This window comes from Ischnura elegans, chromosome 8, assembly GCF_921293095.1.
Source record: "Ischnura elegans chromosome 8, ioIscEleg1.1, whole genome shotgun sequence".
Classification (NCBI taxonomy): Eukaryota; Metazoa; Arthropoda; class Insecta; order Odonata; family Coenagrionidae; genus Ischnura; species Ischnura elegans.
Genome location: NC_060253.1, coordinates 64,597,556 through 64,620,210, shown reverse-complemented (window position 1 = coordinate 64,620,210; position 22,655 = coordinate 64,597,556). Strand labels below are relative to the sequence as shown.

General features: G+C 38.4%; 1 protein-coding gene across 2 annotated transcripts in view; it reads right to left on the bottom strand.

Moving 5' to 3' along the window:
• LOC124164195 (purine nucleoside phosphorylase) overlaps positions 1-22,655 on the bottom strand; it is a 71,685-nt gene that overhangs the window by 33,462 nt on the left and 15,568 nt on the right. Inside the window, exon 1 of one of the 2 annotated variants that reach the window (XM_046541409.1) lies at positions 10,406-10,603. The exons of the other annotated variant lie outside the window; for it this stretch is intronic. Within the exon in view, the coding sequence (XP_046397365.1) occupies positions 10,406-10,473 (68 nt within the window). The 5' untranslated portion in view covers positions 10,474-10,603. Of the gene's footprint in view, positions 1-10,405; positions 10,604-22,655 lie in introns of those variants that run through there. 2 annotated transcript variants of the gene reach the window in all.

Below are 22,655 nucleotides of genomic sequence, written 5' to 3'. Positions count from 1 at the left end.
AAGTTGTGGCATACATTATCTTATTGCCAGATCCAAAAATGACCAAACTCGACTCGACTCGAATCGATAGTCGCAAGTAGTTTTCAACTCGATTAGATATTCGACCCGAGATCAAAAAGCACCACTCGCACATCCCAATAAGGTATGGATTAAATTTTTACCTCGAAACTTAAATGGAGAAAATTTTGAAGTATCCACATGTTTGGCTTTTTGTTGCCAAACCAAATCACACCAACAAGAAGCATTAAATGATGTTTTAAATTTGTCTTCTAAGTATATGCTATAGAAGCGAAGTTTATCGAGGAAATAAGTTCCACTCAAACCGTATTTTGTGAATAAACTCGAAAAATAATGGAAGGGATTAAAGAATCGTTGAATTGTTTCGAAAAATATATCAGCGTGAATTCAAATGTTTGGGCAACTGAGAAGGCCACAGTATTGGCGAGAAATTTCGCCCTTTGGTGAGCAAAGATCAAGTGGAGTCAATTGGTTCCCTTCAAGCGAGTTTAATAGAAGTAACTCGTGGTTATTCTGTCGGATAAAATGTATCACGCACAAGCGTTTCGTGGACTAGAAGACAAGGCTTGAAGTACCTTCTAGCTTAGGCTGTGGCTGCTTCGATTATCAGCTCCATGTTAAAACAACATATAATTTTCACTGATTTAAATGAAATTAGATTGAAAAGTACCACTTGATTTCTTTGAGTCTTCATTCAAACCATTCCTTTTTTAACTTTGAACGACAAAAGGAAGTTTTTTACCGTAATATCTTCATTACGCCTCAATAAGACCGTTTTTGTCTCGTTTCATTGAGATTGATGCCAAATATTTTCCAAGATCCTCGCCTTTGAAGAATACCAAAGAAAAAGAGGAATGATGGAGAATTACTATCAAGACAAAAACTTTATTATTTAAATTTGAAATACAGTTGTAATGCTCCAAATGAGTTATTTTAGTGTAGGTCTTGTATTGAAAAAATTAATATGAAATTTTTGACAACATTTCGGAAAATTTATTTTCCTTCGCCGATCAGGGTTGGAAATGAAAATGGATATAACACTATGGATACAAACAAAATATAGTTTTTCATAATTTTTTACAATAATTCCGTGTACAATCAAAAAATTATATTCATTTTCATTTCAAGCACTGACGAAGGAAAATAAATTATCCGAAATATAGGCAAAAAGTGCATTTAAATGATTTCAAAACAAGACCTACACTAAAAAAAAGAACCCGTTCAATATAAAATAAGAAAAGAAGAAAATAAAACCCATTAAAAATACAGTATTGTCGCATAGAGCATTTTAAATTTTTACTTGATATATATCAAGTTTTCCCCAAGGATCAAAACAAAGACGACTTACTCATAATTCGCCGACGGTGACTACTATGAACCGATTTTTCTCTTATAATAAACTCCCATATACCCGTATGCAACGAGGATTCACCCAATTTCACACACTGTTTACACCTAACTCACCCATCAATATCAAAAACAAAAGCTGATTTTCATAACTTGTGATCAGTATGAACAAAAATAATTTACAATGCGAGGAGAAATTTACGCGACTTTCTATCAGAACGGTACCCATTCAGCGATGGCAAATATATTGCAATTTAATATCAAAGTAGGATGACTGCAGTTTCCTTGAAATAAAAAAACATTAAGCTATCGCTAGTTACCAGGTCAGTGGTGCCCTTTAAACCCCTCCTCTTCTATCCCAATAACCCTGAGGTCGAAGAGAAATGCTGGACTTTTGCCAGTGAGATATAAATCAACTAACTGCATGTACCAATATCATAGCTTCATTCTCCATCTTGTTTCCTCTCGGTTAAATCGTAGAGATCACATTCTAGTAACGCAGGAACAATTAAAATGTTTTCCATGAAATCGCAAAAAAGAAGCAAGTATGCATGATGAAAAAGTAACAAGTAAAAGAGTATCAACTGAAGAAAAATCTCATTTAAAGCCGCTGGAGAAAATACGAATTCGTTAAATATAAAATATTCCGTTCATAAAAATAACACTGCGAATAAATTAGCATATTGTTCATCATAAATTATGCATATCAAGATTCGGAAATAAGAACTGCACCAGCCACCTTGAAAAATATTCGATATCGTGCATAAATATTTTATCGATAACGGTACCCGTTGGAGAAAATTAAGATAGAATTCTAATTAGAAGATGCTACGTTAGCGCATACCATTATAATAACCGCATTTAGTTTCTAAGACGATAGTCAATTTCACTCCTTGTACTAGAAGTCTTGAAATGACGTAGGTCTTGAAGTACGACACAGTTTGGCAATTTACAAATGTTATACCACCCTAGAAAATTTTCATAAATTAGGTCATTGCAATAACTATGGATGTTATGACAATGTTAAATTGAATGCCATCTCTTATTACATTCAGTATAGCGTTTTTTTATTCTCGAGAATGTAAACCCAAAACGAAGATATTTGAAATGTATTTAGGACAAAAAAATGCTATTGCTGCACCAACGAAAAATTATGATAAATTTCTAATTAATTATTTGGTACTCTTTATCGCAAATAAAGTTTTCCTCGCGGGAGAAATATGTATTACTAATTTCAAAAACTTGTCATAAGTAGTGCCCTCTATGATCGAAATATGAAAATATTTGAGAGAATAAGTGATTGAGATTTCGGTCGCAGAAATGATTGAAAGTAAATAATTAATAAAAAAAGTAATTGGATTTCTTTCAAGTGACCCTCAAGCCGAAATACTCGAGGAGTTGAAAATATATTTTTAATCCTGATGTTACATTTAAATCTGGCTCTAATATTCTGTCCTATAAAATTCTACCCACGTACGGGGGTCGAAAATGGTTTTTGGGAAATATATCAATTCAGTTAGAAGATGATATCTTAAAAATATAAAAGAAGATATGGATATATTAATAATACAAGATAAAGAATACGTATCATAGTATAAAATAAAGACGATATATTAATAATATAAAAGAGTATATTCATGTGTTGGTCACATTGTACCAAGTGCTCCTAGGATATTTTTTCGAGTTGTGATATTTTTTGTTTTTTTTTTCCCTCGACTTGTAAAACCTGTAGTTCTCTGGTATTGCCGCCAATAAAGAGTATGATGAATCACAAGCGTTATTTCGTGGATATAGATTAAAAATATGCATCCCTGATTTAGTTTCTGACTAAATTACGACTAACAGGCGAATTATATCATTTTAAATTCATTGGACCGTAATCAGCAAGTATACATAAAAGATAAACACTTATCTCAGAAAATTCACCAGACGCTTCGGTAGCCGTACACTCAGACAAAAGCCTGGTCACCTCACATTTTATCTCACACCACGAGGAATTTGGATACAGATAATTTTTTTCATACGTATATGATATCGACTTTTTTCAACACTTTTTTTAAAACTCTCCCACTAAAAATATAGTACACGATTACAATGAGTAGTAATCGTGTTGATCTTCTTCGAAATCCGCAATCATACTACAGTATCAAATCTATCATAAAAACTTCAATATCACTTGACACTATGATTTAAGTGAGCTTAAAAATAAATGGTTTTCCCCAGAGCTAGATAGTATTAGAAATAAAATTATTTCCTTGCACAGATATTGTAAGGTACACTGTGATGAAAATGACAGAAAGCTACTGTTACAATCACGTAAGGAATATAATACACGTATCATAAGAGCAAAAAAATCCAGCAAAACAGCCATAAGCAATTCTGGAAATAAAATTGAGGCAATGTGGAAAATAATTAATAAAGAAATATCACTGGATGCTTTCAACAAATTCTTTCAAGAATCTGTGGAGGATATCGTTACCAACACTATGAAAATCGGCATATTTTATGTAAGGAATATAATACACGTATCATAAGAGCAAAAAAATCCAGCAAAACAGCCATAAGCAATTCTAGAAATAAAATTGGGGCAATGTGGAAAATAATTAATAAAGAAATTAATAAAGAAATATCACTGGATGGTTTCAACAAATTCTTTCTAGAATCTGTGGAGGATATCGTTACCAACACCATGGAAATCGGCATATTTTATTTACATTGATGGCGAATATATATCGAACTAAGTAAAATTCAGTTCATGGCGATAAAAATTGTTTCCTTTCGGTAACCAACCTGCAATTCCAGTATTCAACAACCATTTCAAAGGTGGTAAAGAACGATAAGCCTCTAAGCAATAACCCCACTCTGTGCCCCTGCAACCAAGGCGCCAACGCAAATAAAACAATGAAGAATGAAAATGCGACTAAAACAATCAGAAAATGAACTTCAGAAAATGAAACAGAATGTGAGCGTATAAAAAATGAAACTTTCCTGAAAATATTGTCATGAAATTATCACTATGAAATTTTATGAAAACTTTACGCCTGAAGATATTGATTTATCTTTTATATGCGTACGAACATTTCTTTAAGGCCTAACATACTCTCTTGCCTTTTTCTGTCTTTTTCCGTCCGTTTCAGTCGGTATTTGCTGATTCCCATCCATCTTTAATGCTTTAGTTTATTCCCTGACCGTAGTTATAATTTAATCGATTATACAGCTCTACTACTACTCTATACTGCATCACTCCTCAGTAACTGATGGAAGGAATTGAATGAAATTTTCCTCGTCGGATATGTATTAGGATTTCCTCTGAAAGTATCCATAGATTTTCTCACGTCATTTCTCACTAGGCGGAATATTCCACTCTTCCAAGCACTAAGAACTCACTGACTCTTTGTGAGCTAGAGAACGGCCACGTGTAGTCCTCTTTCCAAAGGATCAATAACTATCAAGAAACGAAATTACGATCAATATTGCTTCAACGTGCCTAAACAAGTTATGCGTCCATTTACTCGCGGTGTATCTATCTTTTATGTAAAGAACTAGCTCCCAGAGCTCAATTAGTTCACACAGTTTGGTAACTGCTTTCGGGCGTTCCTCCGCGTAGTCTTGTTTAAAGTCGACGGTAGTTTCTCCAGACTTCGCGCTGGCGTCTTCGGGTCACTTCTTACCTGGCTTTAACTTCTTTTCTTGATTTCTGATTAAATGGTGGCCGTTCGTGTAGTTGGGTCTGATTGTGGGTTTGATTTTTAGTGATAGAGCTTGAAAAGAATTCCTTGAAAAGTGAATATCATATACGTGTGATGAAAGTTAGCTGTGTGCAAATTCCTTGTGGTGTATTCTTTAGAATATTTTGGTGTGAGATAAAATATGAGGTAACCAGGCTTTATTTATTTATTCCTCTACCATCGAAAACAGTATCATTTGACTTTACATCGCTGATTTTAACTCAACAATCATACACACACGAACATACATACCCCGGACAGGGGCAACCTACCCAGGCGGGACTCGATGGTATGGTATTTGGAGGAGGCGACCGACAGCTGAGGTCATTTGCGCCATGAGGAAAGGAGGTATGGAAGGTAGGGTGGGGAGAAACCCGGCGTCGGCATAAACCTACTCTTAACGAAAGGCGCCAGGGGGACCACGGCTTAACGTCCCATCCGACGGACGGAGTGTTGCGCTTGAAATGTCCTCCACACAACATTCAAGCAGGGATCGGGCAGTCTCTGAAAATTCTCTGCCACTGCCGGGATTTGAACCCGAGCCCGCCGGGCATGAAGCCAACACTCTAGCCACCACAACAACCCGATCCCCTGCGGGACTCGAACCCGCGACCTCTTTTGAGGCAGGCAAGGACTTGACCGCGTCGCCAACGAGGCCGGAGAATTAGTTTTTAACTTCTGGCCTCAAGACATGATGGCTGGAGAAACTGCCGTCGCCTTTAGATAGGACAACGAGGAGCAACGCCCGAAAGTCGTTACCAATGAGGAGAAACGCCGAGGAAACCTCAGATTCATACACAGAATACTGGTGAAATAATTTGGCCATAAACTGCGGGGAGAGAGATATAAAGAAAGAGAGTAGGAAGTGGAAAAAAATAGAAAATTTCTAACTTCCTCTAGCTCGCTCCCCCTCTGCTAGCCTTGGGGTCTAGGTAATTTATCCATAGGTCTTTTCTGCCGTGAGCTGTGACGCAGGCAGAAAGGCAGGTGTGTGTGGTCACCAGTCCGGAAGACGACCCACGGAAGAAGAAGACGACCCACGGAAAACCTCTTGAGATTTTTTTTTCCTGCCGAAAAGGGAGAGAGGTCATCGACGGGCTAGAACATTCGCTCGGGCCGTACTCGAAAGAACACGGTTCCCACATGCGTGGCATAGCGAGTCACGAATCGAAATAAAAAAACGAAGTTCAAACGCTTCCGAACGATTGCCGATACACTGAGAATAGTTTTCATCGTTGAGTAGGCTTTCGCGGTGTGGTAAAGATTTACCGACCCCAAGAAACCACCCGCGATTTCCGCGAAACTAACGTCTACAAAGATGGACACACACGCCCGGTTCATATCCCGAAACTTTCTCCGTAGGATGGTTTTCGATCGAAACCTCATTCTGTTAGTTTTATCTCCCAATGCAAGGGGAGAATGTAAGCATTCAGTCCATCAAAAAGCGAACCGTCAACGAGTAAAACTTCAATGTGCCAAACTAATTAGCTCAACAGCCGTTTCGTTTTCATTGACTACCATAAAAGATAAAGACATTTTAGAATATACATCGACAACAACTAAGAATACGGCGCTTGTTAACTCCTTATATTGCATCCGCTGTCTAATCTGGGTCACGCAAGTACAGCACAGGCGCTAAAAGAGGCTATTCTTATGATAGCCAAAATATTTTATTACCCTATGGAATATTCAACAATTAGGAAACATCTAACAAATATATTCATCCAGGAAATAAAAAATAAACCTATACACTTAGTTGTCAGAGCTAGTTGAAAATAACTTCAAATCATTAGCCCAACCTCCGATAGCCCATCCTAACCTCACCGGGGAAAAGCACTAGCATGATGCCAGTAAATCACGTGGTGCTACTTATGTAGTACTAGCAGTATGGTATTAATATGCGGGGACACAGCATATCCTGCGCGAACGTACAAACCATGAATTATGCCCCCCTTCATCCTAGAGGATTTTGTCCCTCCTTACGCCGGGGCAATCATTGACACCCATTATTCACTTCGTATCAACGGAGGAGGGAGAATGCATACTATCAATGCCACGGTGGCTAGACGTTCAGGTATAATCAGTATGGAAACCAAATATGTCACTTAAAAAATTATGCCATTTGCTGTAATTTCCTTTCCTCATAGAAAATTTTGATGTTTCAAACTTGCTTGTGGAATCAGGAAATTAAAAAAAGAATATAAATAGCAGTAGCAGTAAAAAAAGAAGATATCGAAAACAACTCTTATCGGTACTAGGCGCTGGTAGCTTTCGCCTAATCTACCTTCCTCATTGTCTTCTTTTATGTTACCTACGAGCTTTTTGTGAGTTTTCCACATTTTATTATTATTATTAAAATTGTTACAAGTAGGCCCATGACCTGGTGGTAACATGTACATATGATGAAAGAAAACAATAGAAAACATTTGAAAAAAACAATAGAAAACATTATAAAAAGCCCTTGGTCCCTACTTCTTCAACCGCTTCTTAAAACTGTGTTAAATTTTCGGGAAGGACTCAAATAGTTTTGCTGGTAGGTCGTTCCAGTCCCTTATGGTCCTATTCAAGAAGGAGAACTGCTTCGCATTTGTCCTTTGTGATCGGCACTTTATCTTGAACCGGTGATCATTTTGTCCAACAAAGCTGGGTTTTGATATGTCCTTCTCAAATTCTTTCCATCCTTTTTCCCCACTCATTATTCTAAACATGCCACATAGCCTGCTTCTTTTCCTCCTCTCTTGTAAGCTCTCCCACCTTAGAAATCTGAGCATTTCTGAAACACTTTCCGTTTTTTTATGCTTTCCCAACACATACCAGCAGCTTTTCTCTGCACCTTCTCCAATTTCTTGACCTCTCCTTTAAAATGAGGGTCCCAGACAAGAGATGCGTACTCTAATGTAGGTCGTACTAGGGTTGAAGGAAAAGAGAAAAATATATTTCATAGATTTCAATTTACTATGAATCAAATCGACTTTATTAACTTACATTCATATAACATCCACTTCATTGGTGCCAGAGAAGTAAGTCAAAATTTACGTTAAATACTAATTTAGACGTAAAGCATGACTTGTTCGCACCTCATTTGATTGGGTACCTAAGCGCCAAGAACACCGCAAAAGATTACTGAGAGCATAATGCGGCGGATATATGTATCCGATATAATATTTCCTGGAGTTTAGGTCAATTTTAAAACAAGTTTCAGCCAACTTTTCGATTTATTTTTAAATCATCATCAGGGGTATGTAAGAAAAAAGTATGAACTACATAAAATACAAAGATTAAAACGATATACAATATTTATACATAAACAAAGGTACAATCGGGTTTTTTTATACAAATAATATAAATTGATAATAATATAATACAATAATTAATAAATGTCAAAATGATTTATGTCAAAATTTTTTGTGTATTCCATTCTGTTCTTATATATATGTCTATATATATATTTTTTTATTATATTATTGCATAAAAAATCCGATTGTACCTTTTTTTATGTATAAATATTGTATATCGTTTTAATCTTTGTATTTTATATTGTTCATACTTTTTTCTTACATAGGCCTGATGATGGTTTAAAAATAAATCGAAACGTTGGCTGAAACTTGATTTAAAATTGACCTAAACTCCAGGAAATATTATATCGTATATTAAACAAGGTCAAGAAAAGGAAAAAAAAATGATATGTGTATCTGCATTGTGTTATTAGCAGGTCTTAGTGTCAGAGAAATGTATCAATAAGCTCACAAATTATCAGAAACTTGCGTGACTGAGGCCCTGAAATAAGGAAATAACGTTAAACTCTTCACAGCGCCACATTAAAAACTCATTACAACATTCCATTTGTTTCCTCATAATGTATAATGCTTTAGCTCAGGCTTGTGGTCCTTAAGCTCAACTGTTGAAGAACGAGACAACGCATGGTTCATTTAAACTACGTTCATTTCACACTGCAACTGAATACAATAAAATCCTACCCAACTTTGATGTTAAATGAATTTGAATGGGGTTTACGAACTAAAATAACACAAATTAAGGAATTTTTAATGCAGATAGGGTAAATAATTATTAACGATTTTGAGCAAAAGAACAAAATTAATCAATTTATGAAAAATAGTACAAAATAAATGTTTCTTGGTTAAAATGTCATTTTACTCCGATAATTTGCTATATTAATATACAAACTGAGGAAATGAAAGGTCGGAATTCCTTCCAATTGCGAGATTCATCCCGTTTTGTTCAGTTTTATCACGAAAGTAATAGCTCAGAACAAATGAAAGACTCTGATAAGGGTTTCCGTCGCTAGACTTTTATTCATTTCCTTTTTAGTCAACTTTTATTTAGGGAAACAAAAAAAACTAACGTAACACACGAGATAGTGAAGTGGGTTTCGAAAAACATTGTTTACTACCATACAAGATAATATTGCTTCCATTTGAACTTGAAAATAATAAATTTCAGATAATTCTAATCTCTCGTTATCTCTGGAATTAGAAATTCCTCCAACCTGAAGTAGCCTTTAAATTGGACGATATCAACCTGTCTGTATAGTTCAGCGAGAAAGACATGAGAATTATGTAATGCAGATCATTGACGCGGCTTCATTGCCGATGGTCTCTACACCGCGAATTATCCACTAAAGACAAAAATTGAAATCCAATGATTGATAAATGCAAAGCCAAGGTAAAATAATTAGTATACATTCTAGTACCGAAAATATTCTGGAATATAGGAGCTTAACTTTCAGCTGAGTTGGCGCCGGCGCCCGCCACCTCTTGCAGCTATAACCTAGCAAGCATTCGTCTTTCTCGTCATTGTGCGTTAGGAATTCATTTTAATTTCAGCATTCATCGCAAGCCATGAAAACATCATTTCCTTGGTTACCGTTCCACTGAGATTTTCAAACAAACCCAAAAGCAATGGTTAGCAAAGATTTGAACTGATGATAAGGCTTTTTTTTACGTAAAATCGACGGCGATTATCTAAAGCAGAGATTTAATCTGAAAGAAATAATCTCCAAACACACCAGATCCGAAGACACTCGCTAAAATTAATCTACATCAACGATGGGCAGCGAGGAAGGAGAACAGCTATATGCCTACCCCTATGAAAAAATTGTATAAACCTGTTTCAAAATTTTATACAATTTATACAATTACCATGGCAATGTATAAGATTGTATAAAAATTTGAAACAGGTTTATACAATTTTTTCGTAGGGGTAGGAAACGGATGCGGTGTCAGAAAACCGTCTCAGTACTGCGACATCCGCCGCGTACATCTTCCGGATTCATTTCCCTCTTTGTCACTTACACGTTATCCGGTATGAGGGCCCTGGTCAGCTCCGGGTCCGCATTGCTACAGCGACGTTCGCGATCCATCCTGATCGTCTTCTTCGGAAGATGCTGCAGTAGCTTCTTTGACGATGGCTAAAGACGCGATGCGACCCTTTCCCCTCTCTCGCCTCAGCGGTGTCCGGCGTCGAAGACCTCCAAAGCACAACTGAGGAGTTCCGTAGTGCCATCCGCCGAAGGGAGAGGATCGTCGTAACAAACGAGCGGGGCGCGGGTGGGCGTGTTCGGCGCTCGACCAATGAGAAGCCCCGAAAGCCGGTGACGCCAACGGAGCGCGGCGATAAAACGATGGAACTCATAAAACGTCGCGGCATCGTACGAATCAGTCGGCAAGGAAGCGCGGCTCATTGAGGGGCAGTACGACAAGTCAATTAAGCCGCCGAGCAGTATGGATCCCTATCCATTGATTTCTATTTGAGGAGCCAGGCGTGGATACGCCTTTGAGGCCATTTTTTCACGGAGCACGTACTTAATCTGACGTGTGTACGAAGGCGCAGTCTAAATTGCGTCGAGTAAAGCGGTGAATTGCTGGAACGCAAGCGAGAATGCGTGGACGTGAGATGGCGAAATGGCCCCTGTTCTAATTTCGTTCATGCATTCGCGCAACTCCACGCCATTTTATAAATTAATGCAGTTCTAACTTGCACAATTCCGTGCCCCGTGTAAAAAGGCTCTTCGCGGGTCACATCAAAGCGCAGTTTAGTACTGTAATTTTTTTTTCATTGCGTTAATGCGAGCTCGGGATTAAATCAGGGCCTATTTTGCCGTCTCGCATGCTTATAACCTGCGAATACACGTTTCCGTGTAAATGGCTTTGAAGTTTTTTTAATTACCCATCAATGTTCCAAAGCTATTCATCGCTGTAAAGTTTCAATATAATATGCAATGTAGTACACAATGTTATATGCAACTCATTCTTTGAATCACAAAATTTTTTTGTCTCCTTTTATTCAATCAGCGATCTAGCTCTCATTCTAACTCATTAGAATACCACTAGTTTGAAGATGAAATTATAGCAACAAAATGGAAGGAACCGCTAATTTCATGGGAGATTTTTTTATCCTTCTTCCTGATCTGCACATTTCTTGTGATCATGATATTTAAATCATCATCATCATTAATTAACAATCGTGAAATTTGTTTAACGAAGCTCTCCATTCCTCTCTCCTACCCGTTGGCATTTTAATGGCGAATCATTTCTTCTCTTTTATATCCTTCATACCCTGTTCTATGTAACTCATTCGAGGCCATCCCTTGCCCTTCTTCCCTTCCACCTGCCCTTCAATGATTGTCTTCATCAGGCCATCGCGCCTCATAATTTGTCCATTAAGTTCGTCCATCTTCTCCGTAGGGTTTACAGAGGACTTCTCCTTTCTCCCACTCTACTTAGCTCTTCCTCATTACTTGCTCGTACCTTTTTTAATACTACTTAAATACGAATAATCGAAATATCGACAAGAAATTTTAAACTAAGGGAGTAACTGATATTTCACTACTCAAAATTTAAAACTGATTGAAATTGAATCTTCACCCGGTAAACGAGATGAGCGCGAGCGTGAATTGTAACAGTAAAGCTAACGATAACAATACAAGGGCCGTTTATTTTTCAACCTTCGATAGCTCAGCAAAAACACCGAGCAAGCGACAGGCGGATACTGCGCGGATCGGACAACTGCGCTTCCTCCGCACTACACACTAAAGCCATTTCTGATCATAATTTGTTATTTTAAGGTTAGTAATAATCTCATTAACCACACTGCCTCAATTGATTCTCCCGCCAAGAGAGCACTGCGGAGCGACAGCCAGAAAAATTCGCCGAATGGATTCAGTATTGACATATCTTGACCTTTATGCTGATTAAGAGAATTTTTTCATGCGATGCAGCTAGAGGGTGAAACAGTGAGAAAAATTACGTCCATTCCCATTCAAAACAAAAGAAGAGATATGCTGACTTCTGGAAGTGCTCTGATCCATGACAACGACCTCAACGTCATTTCAGCGTTGATGCAGCCCAACTGCTCCTTGAGAAATTTCAATGGGAGATTTTCGATCACCCACCGAATAATGCCGACTTAGTGCCGTGTGACTTCCATCTTTACGCTGAAATGAAAATGCGGCTTGAAGGGAATCGTTTTCAAACGGGCGATGAGCTTCAAGACGAAGTCAGAAATCATTGAAAGTCATTGGCGGCAACATCCTACGAAGGAGGTTTAGTAAAGCTAGTCCACAGGCATGACAATTCCTCAATCGACGAGGTGATTATATCGAAAAGGCACCACAAGTGTGCTCAATATTTGCCAATGAAATAATTTTAAATATTTCGTCTTCTCTTCACGGCCGATCGGAGAGAGAAAAGAAAAAGCCGTTGTATAATAACTGGCGTACATATATTTATGTTTTTTCACGAGACGATGTGGAGTTTAAAAATTATTGGATTACCATCTTCGCGATTGGCTGAAAATTAAGTTAGTATTATTTATGCTGTATACGGATTTTCGGCGACTTTGGGACGCCTTTAAATACGTAGCCTTTTTAAGGATATGAATTAAACATAGAACCGGTCGAGCAGAAGTTTTGCGTCCTCTTTTATTGCCCAATGGACGATTTTCGACTCAGACGCCTCAGATGATTCTCTCTTTTTGCCTAATTCTTCACGGCTTTCCTCGGAAGTGGAATGTTTTGGCTGTCTTACAGGGCATTCATAAGGACATTCAAACTCTGAAATCATGCCTAGGCCTTATAGTGAGAGTGATACAGTCAAGTTGCGCTACTTGCGCAACCCGGTCAAGTAAAAAGGGCTCCCAGTAGATATGGAACGCATGAGGAACACGCGAAGGTCGACTTCGAAAAATTATGGAGACGGCTGCTCCGATCTTGTGGAGCGACTTTTGAAAGTGATTGTAACTATCTTTCAATTGGCATGGTTATATAAGACAGAAATGCTGACTGGAGATATGCAAGCCCGTAAAAAAGGAGGTCCAAAAATTTCCGCGAGATATTTTGAGTAAATACATTAATACGAAATCAGATCAGTATTTTTTTCAAAACGATGTAAAAGAGATGGAATACGTCGCTATGTAACGGCTAGCAGATAGGAGAGAGGAATGGAGAGCTGCGTCAAACCAATCTTAGGATTGTTGACTATCATGATGAGGAAAATAAATCGTTTCGTATAGAAAAAGAATTTACCTTAGAAATTTATCTGTTGAAATTTTTCAATTCTTGGCAAACTGGGAAATTCGACAAGGATCTACGCTTCATAACACCGAAATTTTAAGGTGACATCGTTACTTTTGAATACGTAGCCTTTTTTAAGGATATGAATTAAACATAGAACCGGTCGAGCAGAAGGTTTGCGTCCTCTTTTATTGCCCAATGGACGATTTTCGACTTCCTGACCCGAGTGAGGACCAGTAGCGGATACAGAAAAAACTCAAGGGGCGCAAAAGATACCTTGACTTACCTTTACTATTATCGTAATAAAAAAACAACCAAGTCACATGCAAAATTTAAGAATTTTTAATTAAAGTGATTATGTAAAAATACAAGTCAACGCTATCTTATGATATAAAAAAGTTAAAATTGTGGTTTTGCAATACGGGCGGCCCCACAAGGGGTGGTGCCCCCCCACTACTCCCTTCAACTGTATCCGTCACTGGTGAGGACGTGAGAACAAATCCAGCCGTCCAGCCTAAGGATCGAGAATCTCAATCATTTTATTGAACCATTTCCTCGCTCTGCTCCAGTGTTTTTTTTTAATTCTCGGGAAAACGGGGCGAAGAAATGAGGTAGACAGTTTTTTAAAGTGAAGGGAAAATTATGGGAGCCCGTAAAGAATGCGATCTTGAGGGATGAAATAACGGTTCAGTTTTACACATTCCACAATTAGTTTACGCCGGGACGACCCAGTTTGACGCCCTCGGTGAAGGACCAACTCGGTAGAAGTCCTTGAAATGCTACCCTCATTGCATTAAAGTGGCTTGCTCCTATGTATCCGGTTTACTTCGCACTGATTGCACCGTTCCATTTTGCGATATTTTTTTCTGTCCGCAATCCGTTCCTTTTAGTGAGCGCTGCTAGTCATGACGATGCTTAATATTGGCATTCAACCTGCAGATGAAAGTTTTGAGAGAAAGAGAATAACCTAACACCCGATGAATAAAAACGAACAAACTTTGTATTAATCCACCAATTTATTTACGCGGTACGACTAGTTTCGACGCAGCGGCGTCATCCTCAGGTACCTAGTACCTCAAGTAGAGTGTTAGGTTAATCTCTATAGTCACAGGCTTAACTTTGTGGAAGTTCATTTCAATGAATAAAAACGAGCAGACTTTGTATTAATCCACCAATTTATTTACGCGTTACGACTAGTTTCGACGCAGCGGCGTCATCCTCAGGTACTTGAGGTACTAGATACCTGATGATGACGCCGCTGAGTCGAAACTAGTCGTACCGCGTAAATAAATTGGTGGATTAATACAAAGTTTGTTCGTTTTTATTCATTGAAATGAACTTCCACAAAGTTGAGCCTGTGACTATAGAGATTAACCTAACACCCTTTAGCTCGGAGTAGACACAAGCCGTTAGCCTGCAAATGAAAACTTAAAAACATTTCAATGGATGCAGTTAGAAATGTCTTACTGAGTTCGACCCAGCATTCATTGCAGTCCCTTAATGTTCAGGAGACAATTGAAATCTTATACCTATCCATTCGGTAAAATATCTACCATATTTTCCTGTCTCTGTTACCACTAAAACATTTAAAGAAAATGTTCTCCGTGTAATTCTTAACAGGCATATTTTTCTAAATGTCTAAAGCCATCGAGAAAAATCGAAAAAATTCCTATTTTACTTCGCACTGATTGCACCGTTCCATTTTGCGATATTTTTTTCTGACCGCAATCCGTTCCGTTTAGTGAGCGCTGCTAGTCATGACGATGCTTAATATTGGCATTCAACCTGCAGATGAAAGTTTTGAGAGAAAGAGAATAACCTAACACCCTTTAACTCGGAGTAGACACAAGCCGTTATCCTGCAAATGAAAACTTAAAACCATTTCATTGGGTGCAGTTAGAGATATGTCTTACTGAGTTCGACCTAGCATTCATTACAGCCCCTTAATGTTCAGGAAACAAATGAAATCTTATACCTATCCATTCGGTAAAATACCTTAAAGTACCTTATTCGGTAAAGTACCTTATTTTCCTGTCTCTGTTACCACTAAAACATTTATAGAAGATGTTCTCCGTGTAATTCTTAACAGACATATTTTCCTAAATGTCTAAAGCCATCGAGATAAATCGAGAATATCCCTATTTTACTTCGCACTTATTGCACCGTTCAATAGGGTGGTTTCCTATTATTTTTTTATTGCCTTAATCGAAAGATTATTACTCCTGGAGTACGTATTTCACACTTTTAGATTTTTAAATGACAATATCTATTTTTCGCGATTAAATGAAAAGTGAAAATTTTCAAGCGCGCGAAAACGCGACGCTTAAGTATGAATGCCGGGAAATATCTCCGTACGTCGTATTTCTGGTTCCCCCTCCCGCCTTAAAAAAGGTTTATTAATACCTTATCAAACGAAGAAAACTTTCCGACCTAAGCCAGTTTTAATAGGTGATTATTAAGACATGTTTCCCTGAGCTCTGTGCCTCATGCATGCAATGGTAACCTCAGACGATGTATAACTCCTATCCTCTCGTGTAGAAACTAGGTCCCTGTGACGTCATGTGGAGTGGAATCGCATGGGCGCCAATCTGGCCTTTTTCAAATGAGGATAAAATTTGACCCTTGCCATTCGTCTAAACCGGTATTTCAAAAACCAAATAATATGTCTATTATGAATACACTAATGGTGGGTAACGAATCGCAATCAATTCCTTTCGTTTTCTTTGATAAAGGAAACTACCCTATTCGTGATGTTTTTTTTCTACTCGTAATCCGATCCATTGAGCGCTGCTAGTCGTGACGATGTTTAATATTGGCATTCAACCTGCTGACGAAAGTTTTGAGTGAAAGGAGACAACCTAGCACTCTTTCATCAGCTCTGTACCAACAATTTCAGGTCCGAAATAAACGATATAATATTATAGATACGATACCGAACGGATAAGTACACGTATTTGTCTTTTCAAGACCAATAATGTCAACATCTCCACATTATCCGTCAATACGTCTCGATAGCCGTGGAGCGGGAGGTGTAGAAACCTGGACAAGAATGCTTACAACCATTACATTGGGTACTGAGAGAGATTTTTCTTCCCGAGTTTGAACTAGCATTAAATGCAGCTCGTTAATGTTCGTAAGAAAAATGAAATCTTATACCTATTATTTCGATCTAATATCGCGATTATTTTCACGTCTATGCCGGAACGAAAAATATTTAAAGAAATGTTCTCCACATAAATCTTTAAAGACATCCTTTCCACATTTCTAAAACAATCGAGGCCTGGCACTTATCCTCCGAACCTCAAGCGGTTCGCGACCTAATTTGTGTGAATGGCGTATAACGCTCGTACCAGTTTGTGAAGAATCGCAATGTTTTTATCATAACTTGCCATTACGCCCAAATTAGGCTGTAATTAATCAAAATCCCTTTCTCATTACCTTTATCTGAAAGAGAGAAAATACAATATTTTCTCTCTTTCAGATAAAAAGCTGGCGAAGCACAATTATCGAGGTGGCATGCGGAACTGTCTGAAGAAATCTTGCAATGTCACTCCAATACTAACTTGCCAACGGTATTGGTAGGATTGGAATGGCTACGTTGGGTGATGACGTTTTGTTCGAGGTAATTTGAGTTCTAGGTTCATGTGCGGTACCTGTGTAAAATAAATATGCGCAATCCATACATAAATAAATAAAACACGCTTCCCTTCCAAAATTCTACGAGATATTTCTATTAACAAATAATTAATCGACCAAGTTGGAGCGATAAACTCCCCAAACTAATAACCTAAAGTTATAAAATAAGTAATATTCAATCGTTTCGCCATTATTTCAGGGGAAACCTTCTTCATCGCCTAAATAAAAGGCCTAGCACACTGTCCTGATTGGGGAGAGATTTCTCGGTAATTTTAGGGGAGAGGTTGACTACTAAGAAAATTCGGTGCTCAAAATTTGAACATTAAGTTCATGTGCGGAACTGACGTAAATAACTATGCGCATCAATGCATAAAAAAGGGAATAATTGTACCAAAAAAATCCTTCATTTCAGAGCTGCTATCGAACTCGTGATAACTTGGAGCCCTTTTTACTTGACCTGGTTGAGCAAATGTAAACTTAAAACCATTTCCATGGGTGCAGTAAGAGATTTGTTTGAGAGTTCAAACTAGCATTCATTCATTAGCAAGGGATCAGGTTGAAATAAAACTTTACGAATGCGAATAAACAAGATCTCATTGTCTAAAATCACGAATACCATGTATTTAATAAGAAAGTTAGAATATTTCAATTGGTGATGCTGATGAGATACCTACCATGGACTCTCATCCCCGGAAAAAGTTACGTAAGTGCGTGACGCACGAAAGCGTGAGCGAACAACGAAGGGAAGCAGGGGATCGATGGGCCTATTATAGGTGCGCATACATTTAATTTCTTTTAATAAGTTCGATTAAAATTAAAAATACTGGACGCAACCCAAGGCTTGCACATATGATGCTAACTCATGAACGAATGATTCGACCAGGCAGCCGAAAGCAATTAATCTCTTAAAAAGCACGAGAAGGCGGACCCAGTGGAATGAGTCCCGGCATATCCATTATAGATGCGCATATTTTACCACGTTACGGAACGGACCGGTTGAGAAACGTCTGCCTAAATGAGAGGTTAAATAAGATGCCAACATCCATCAATGGATATAACGTCAGTTTACGTATGTAAATGAGAATTTGAGACCCAATACAGTGGATGATGATAGACTGGCGGTAATTCAATTATCTCGTTCATAAGGACCGATGAATTTTGGAGTTAAACCACTAATGACATCTCACGCAAGGTTCAGGCGTGAACGATAACATGTTATAGAGAAAGATGAAAATTTTCATGAAATGGACACTCAGTATTTGTGAAAATATCGATTATTTCCGCCGCATTTTCGCAGGCTGGAAATTGTGTAATTCAGAATGAAATGCATACGCTTCTCTACTAAATTTAATCTCCACGTCTTAAATAATCAATAAGAAACTCATCATACCACTAATTAATCACGGTTCGCTATTATTTTAGGAAAATTTATGTAAACTAAAAATTGATATCTTGTACAAAGTTCGCCTCACGCATTTTTGATTTTCTGCATTGACGTTATCAGTTAAATAAATCTAAGGATTGCGATGAAATAAGATAAAATATAAAAATTACTGACAAGTAGGTATAAAATCGAATGGAAGGTGTCGCTACGTAACTACATAGCCAAAAAGAGAAAGAACTCAATTTTCCCACCTTACTATCATTGCTTTATCTCTATCTAGCACTCGTACAAATATCAAAAATCACTGATTGATATCGGCAAAATGATAAACCTCCAATTTTTTTATGGTCAGATGACATTTGATATCCTTCACATTTATCCACTAACCCTAATTGATTCAACATCAGAATTAGCCACCTTCAGACTCCCACCAATATCTTAATTATATTAAACGATTAGATTTAGAGAAATTTGGAGAAAAAAAGATTTCCAGCACGCAGACGCTTTATCTACCAATTAAAAAATAAAAACATTCCCGATAATAACACATTTCATTTCTTGCTGGTTCCAGATCCTTCCCTCTCCTTCAGTTATAATGATGTGATGCTTTCATTAGACATTGCTACATATTTTTAAATTAAACTATATTTTTTAGTACGAAAGGACTTTCCAAAGAAGAATCTCACTTCGATCGGGAATAGGTCACACTTGATTTAGCAAGAGACTAAAAACTTCGATTAATATCTACAGTTTTCAACAGGAAGCCATGGTTTCCGCGCGAGTAATCTGTGCGATGAGGGATCAGAACGAAAATACATGTAAGGAGCCTAACAAGATAACTGATGACTCAAGCTAAAGGGTATGAAAAATCATAAGAGACAAAAAGCAACTTAAATGAGAACGTGTTCCACATTTTTAATAGCATAATAACAAGGGACTTGTGGATTTGACCACTAACCCTAATTGATTTAACATCAGAATTAGCCACCTTCAGACTCTCACCAATATCTTAATTATATTAAATGATTAGATTTAGAGAAATTTGGAGAAAAAATATTTCCAGCACGCAGACGCTTTACCTACCAATTAAAAAATAAAAACATTCCCGATAAGATTTGATCAGCTTTCGAGCCTTTAACCATATAAGGAGTGGCAAAGAGACACGAATGTTTAAAATAATTCAGCTCGCCATGATCTATTTCTGTCAGATATCAATTTATCAAGCAAGCAACTTCAAAAGAATATTGAGGACATAATAAAGATTTTTAGCTCTTACTTTAAACAAATCAAGTACTTTACAAATACAAAATGATCTTATGATATCGGAGATGGGAAAGACAGTTTTTTTTAGAAATCGAAGATACAAATTATTTAACTCCTGCCAATAGGGATTACGATCCAATGTGACATATTTGAAGGAAAAAATGGAAGAAAAAAAAGAAGCATGCTTCCCGTTCTTGCTATCAGACGCCAATTTTACACAAGATTACCAGGAAATTTCTTATCAATTTTGTCTAATTAATCTACACAGTGTTTTAAATAGAAATGAGATTCACATGAAATTCCTACGTTTCGTTGGGAGACTTTCGCAACATCCTCAGGGAAATCCTTGAGTAGGCTTTCGTGGTGTGGTGAGGATTCAGCAGACTGGTTTTCGGGGTTACTACCGCGTAGATTTATCTCTGCAGACGACAGTTTCGCCGGCATTGCAGCAGGCTTCTTCAGGTCAATGAAGTGGAGATCCGTGGTATCGCCCGTCTCTTACACACCCCGTCGGAGGCCGGTGTCTTCTCATTGGCTGGTTCAGAACACCAAAGAGCCACAAGGAGCCAACAACTGCGCCTCTCGGCCATAGCTGAGCACACATGGAGTGGGCCGAATCACAATACCGACAATGACAATGCAAAAGTCATTGCAAATGAAAAGAGATACTTCCCTCGGATCATTAGGGAAGCTATACAGATTAAGTAGACACCGAACAACCTCAATACGTAGGACGGATACCAGCTCCCTAACACGTGGAGAAGAGTCCTCATGAGTAAACCCGGAGAGACAGGACAGAGCCGGGAGATGGGGACCAATGAGAAGCCACCCGGGCCTCCTGAACCAGCCAATGAGAAGACGCCGGCCTCCGACGGTGTGAATAAGAGACGGGCGACACCACGGATCTCCACTTCATTGATCTGAAGAAGCCTGCTGAAATGCCGGCGAAACTGTCGTCTACAGAGATGAATCTACGCGGTAGTAACCCCGAAAACCAGTCTGCTGAATCCTCAGGGAAAATCTCCCAACGAAACGTCAGCCTACACCATGCAGACCCTGACCCGGCTGGAAACCCGAGAAGCATTCATCCATTCTATTCACCGGGAAAAGCTCAGATTCTTCATTTTCGGCAAGAAGATGTACCTTTTCTCGTCTGCCGTATTAGAAGGTAGCTTATCAGGAATACAATCGCAAGTGAAAAGAAAAACTTCGTTATATCCTCCTTAAGATTAGGCCGCTACGTCAAAACTAGTTGTGTCTAAAAATAAAGTGGTGGAAGATAACAAAGTTTTTCTTTTCATTTGCGATTGTATTCCTGATATGCCACCTTCTAATACGGTGGACAAGAAAAGGTTCGATTTGTTTCCAAAGCCTTCCCTAGGTAGGCCAATGAACTTATGCCACCGGCACCGAGGTGTGTGTGCTCATTGATTATAATACCTCGAAACACCTGCAAATCCATTGATGTAATGACGGCAAATGGATTCAGGAATGCATATGGATTGACTAGGGCACAGAGGATTTTGATAAGAGGATTGCTCCAGAGAGCAATCGATTACGCCTAGAAAACACTTGTGGATCTCATTAATGTCGACATTACTTGCACAGCACCTCTTAGCGTACAGGAAAAGGAAATTTATGGGCTACTTGATTAAAAAAAAGCTGCAGTGACGCCTATCTCCCACCAGAGCCAAGAACATCCAGGTTGATTGCTGATCAAGATCTATTTTCCTTCCACCTAAGGGCAGGGCCGGTAAAAGCGGTAAGCAAAGTACGTGGTGGCGTTGGGCGCCAAGCAAAATTAAAAGGCGCCTTAGATCTCTCTCCAAAATTTATATAATTAATTTTTAAGCTCTAAAAATATCTCAATACTTATATAAAATCAAGCACGTTTTAAGTTTCTGCTGATATTTAATTCGCCACCCTTATTCCTAAAGTATTTGCATTTATTTTTAAATATATCCAGAGAGATTTCCTACAGGGTTAATTAATTACGCCCTCCCTCTCGAAATTAATTTGGTTAATTTTGAGGGGGGGGGCGTATATTGTTCGCTTAAACTGGTATGGTATTTGGAGGAGGGGACCGACAGCTGAGGTCATTTGCGCCATGAGGGCAGGGTATGCAAGGAAGGATGGAGAGAAACCCGGCGTCAGCATTAGCCTGCTCTTAACGAAAGGCGCCTAGGGGACCACGGCTTAACGTCCCATCCGACGGACGGAGTGTTGCGCTTGAAATGTCCTCCACACAACATTCAAGCAGGGATCGGGCAGTCTCTGAAAATTCTCTGCCACTGCCGGGATTTGAACCCGAGCCCGCCGACTGGGAAGCCAACATATTGTTCGCTTTAACTAGAAAAATGTCTGGCATAGGCCCTAGCTAGGGATATATCAATCATTACCAGAAGGTTAAAACAGGCTGCTACTCTATGTTGTGATTATAAATTGTAAGATGAAAGTGAATATACGTATATTTCAGTATAGTAAGATGTAAGTATGCTGTAACACACTTAGTTAGTGCGGCGGCATTGATTGCTGCAACCGAAACAGGTTCAAAAGACCTGATTCGATGTTGATTGCAATGCTTGCATTTTCTGCTTTTCCCATGGAGAACTTGAGCTACCTTCGAATCGCTTCGATAATCCGACTGAGTTTACCGCAGCGAGATTCCCACGACGAAAGCCCGCAACTGATCAAAGAAAGAGAAGATCGACAAAGAGAGATCTCCTATAGAGAAGAGGCACTCTTTGAG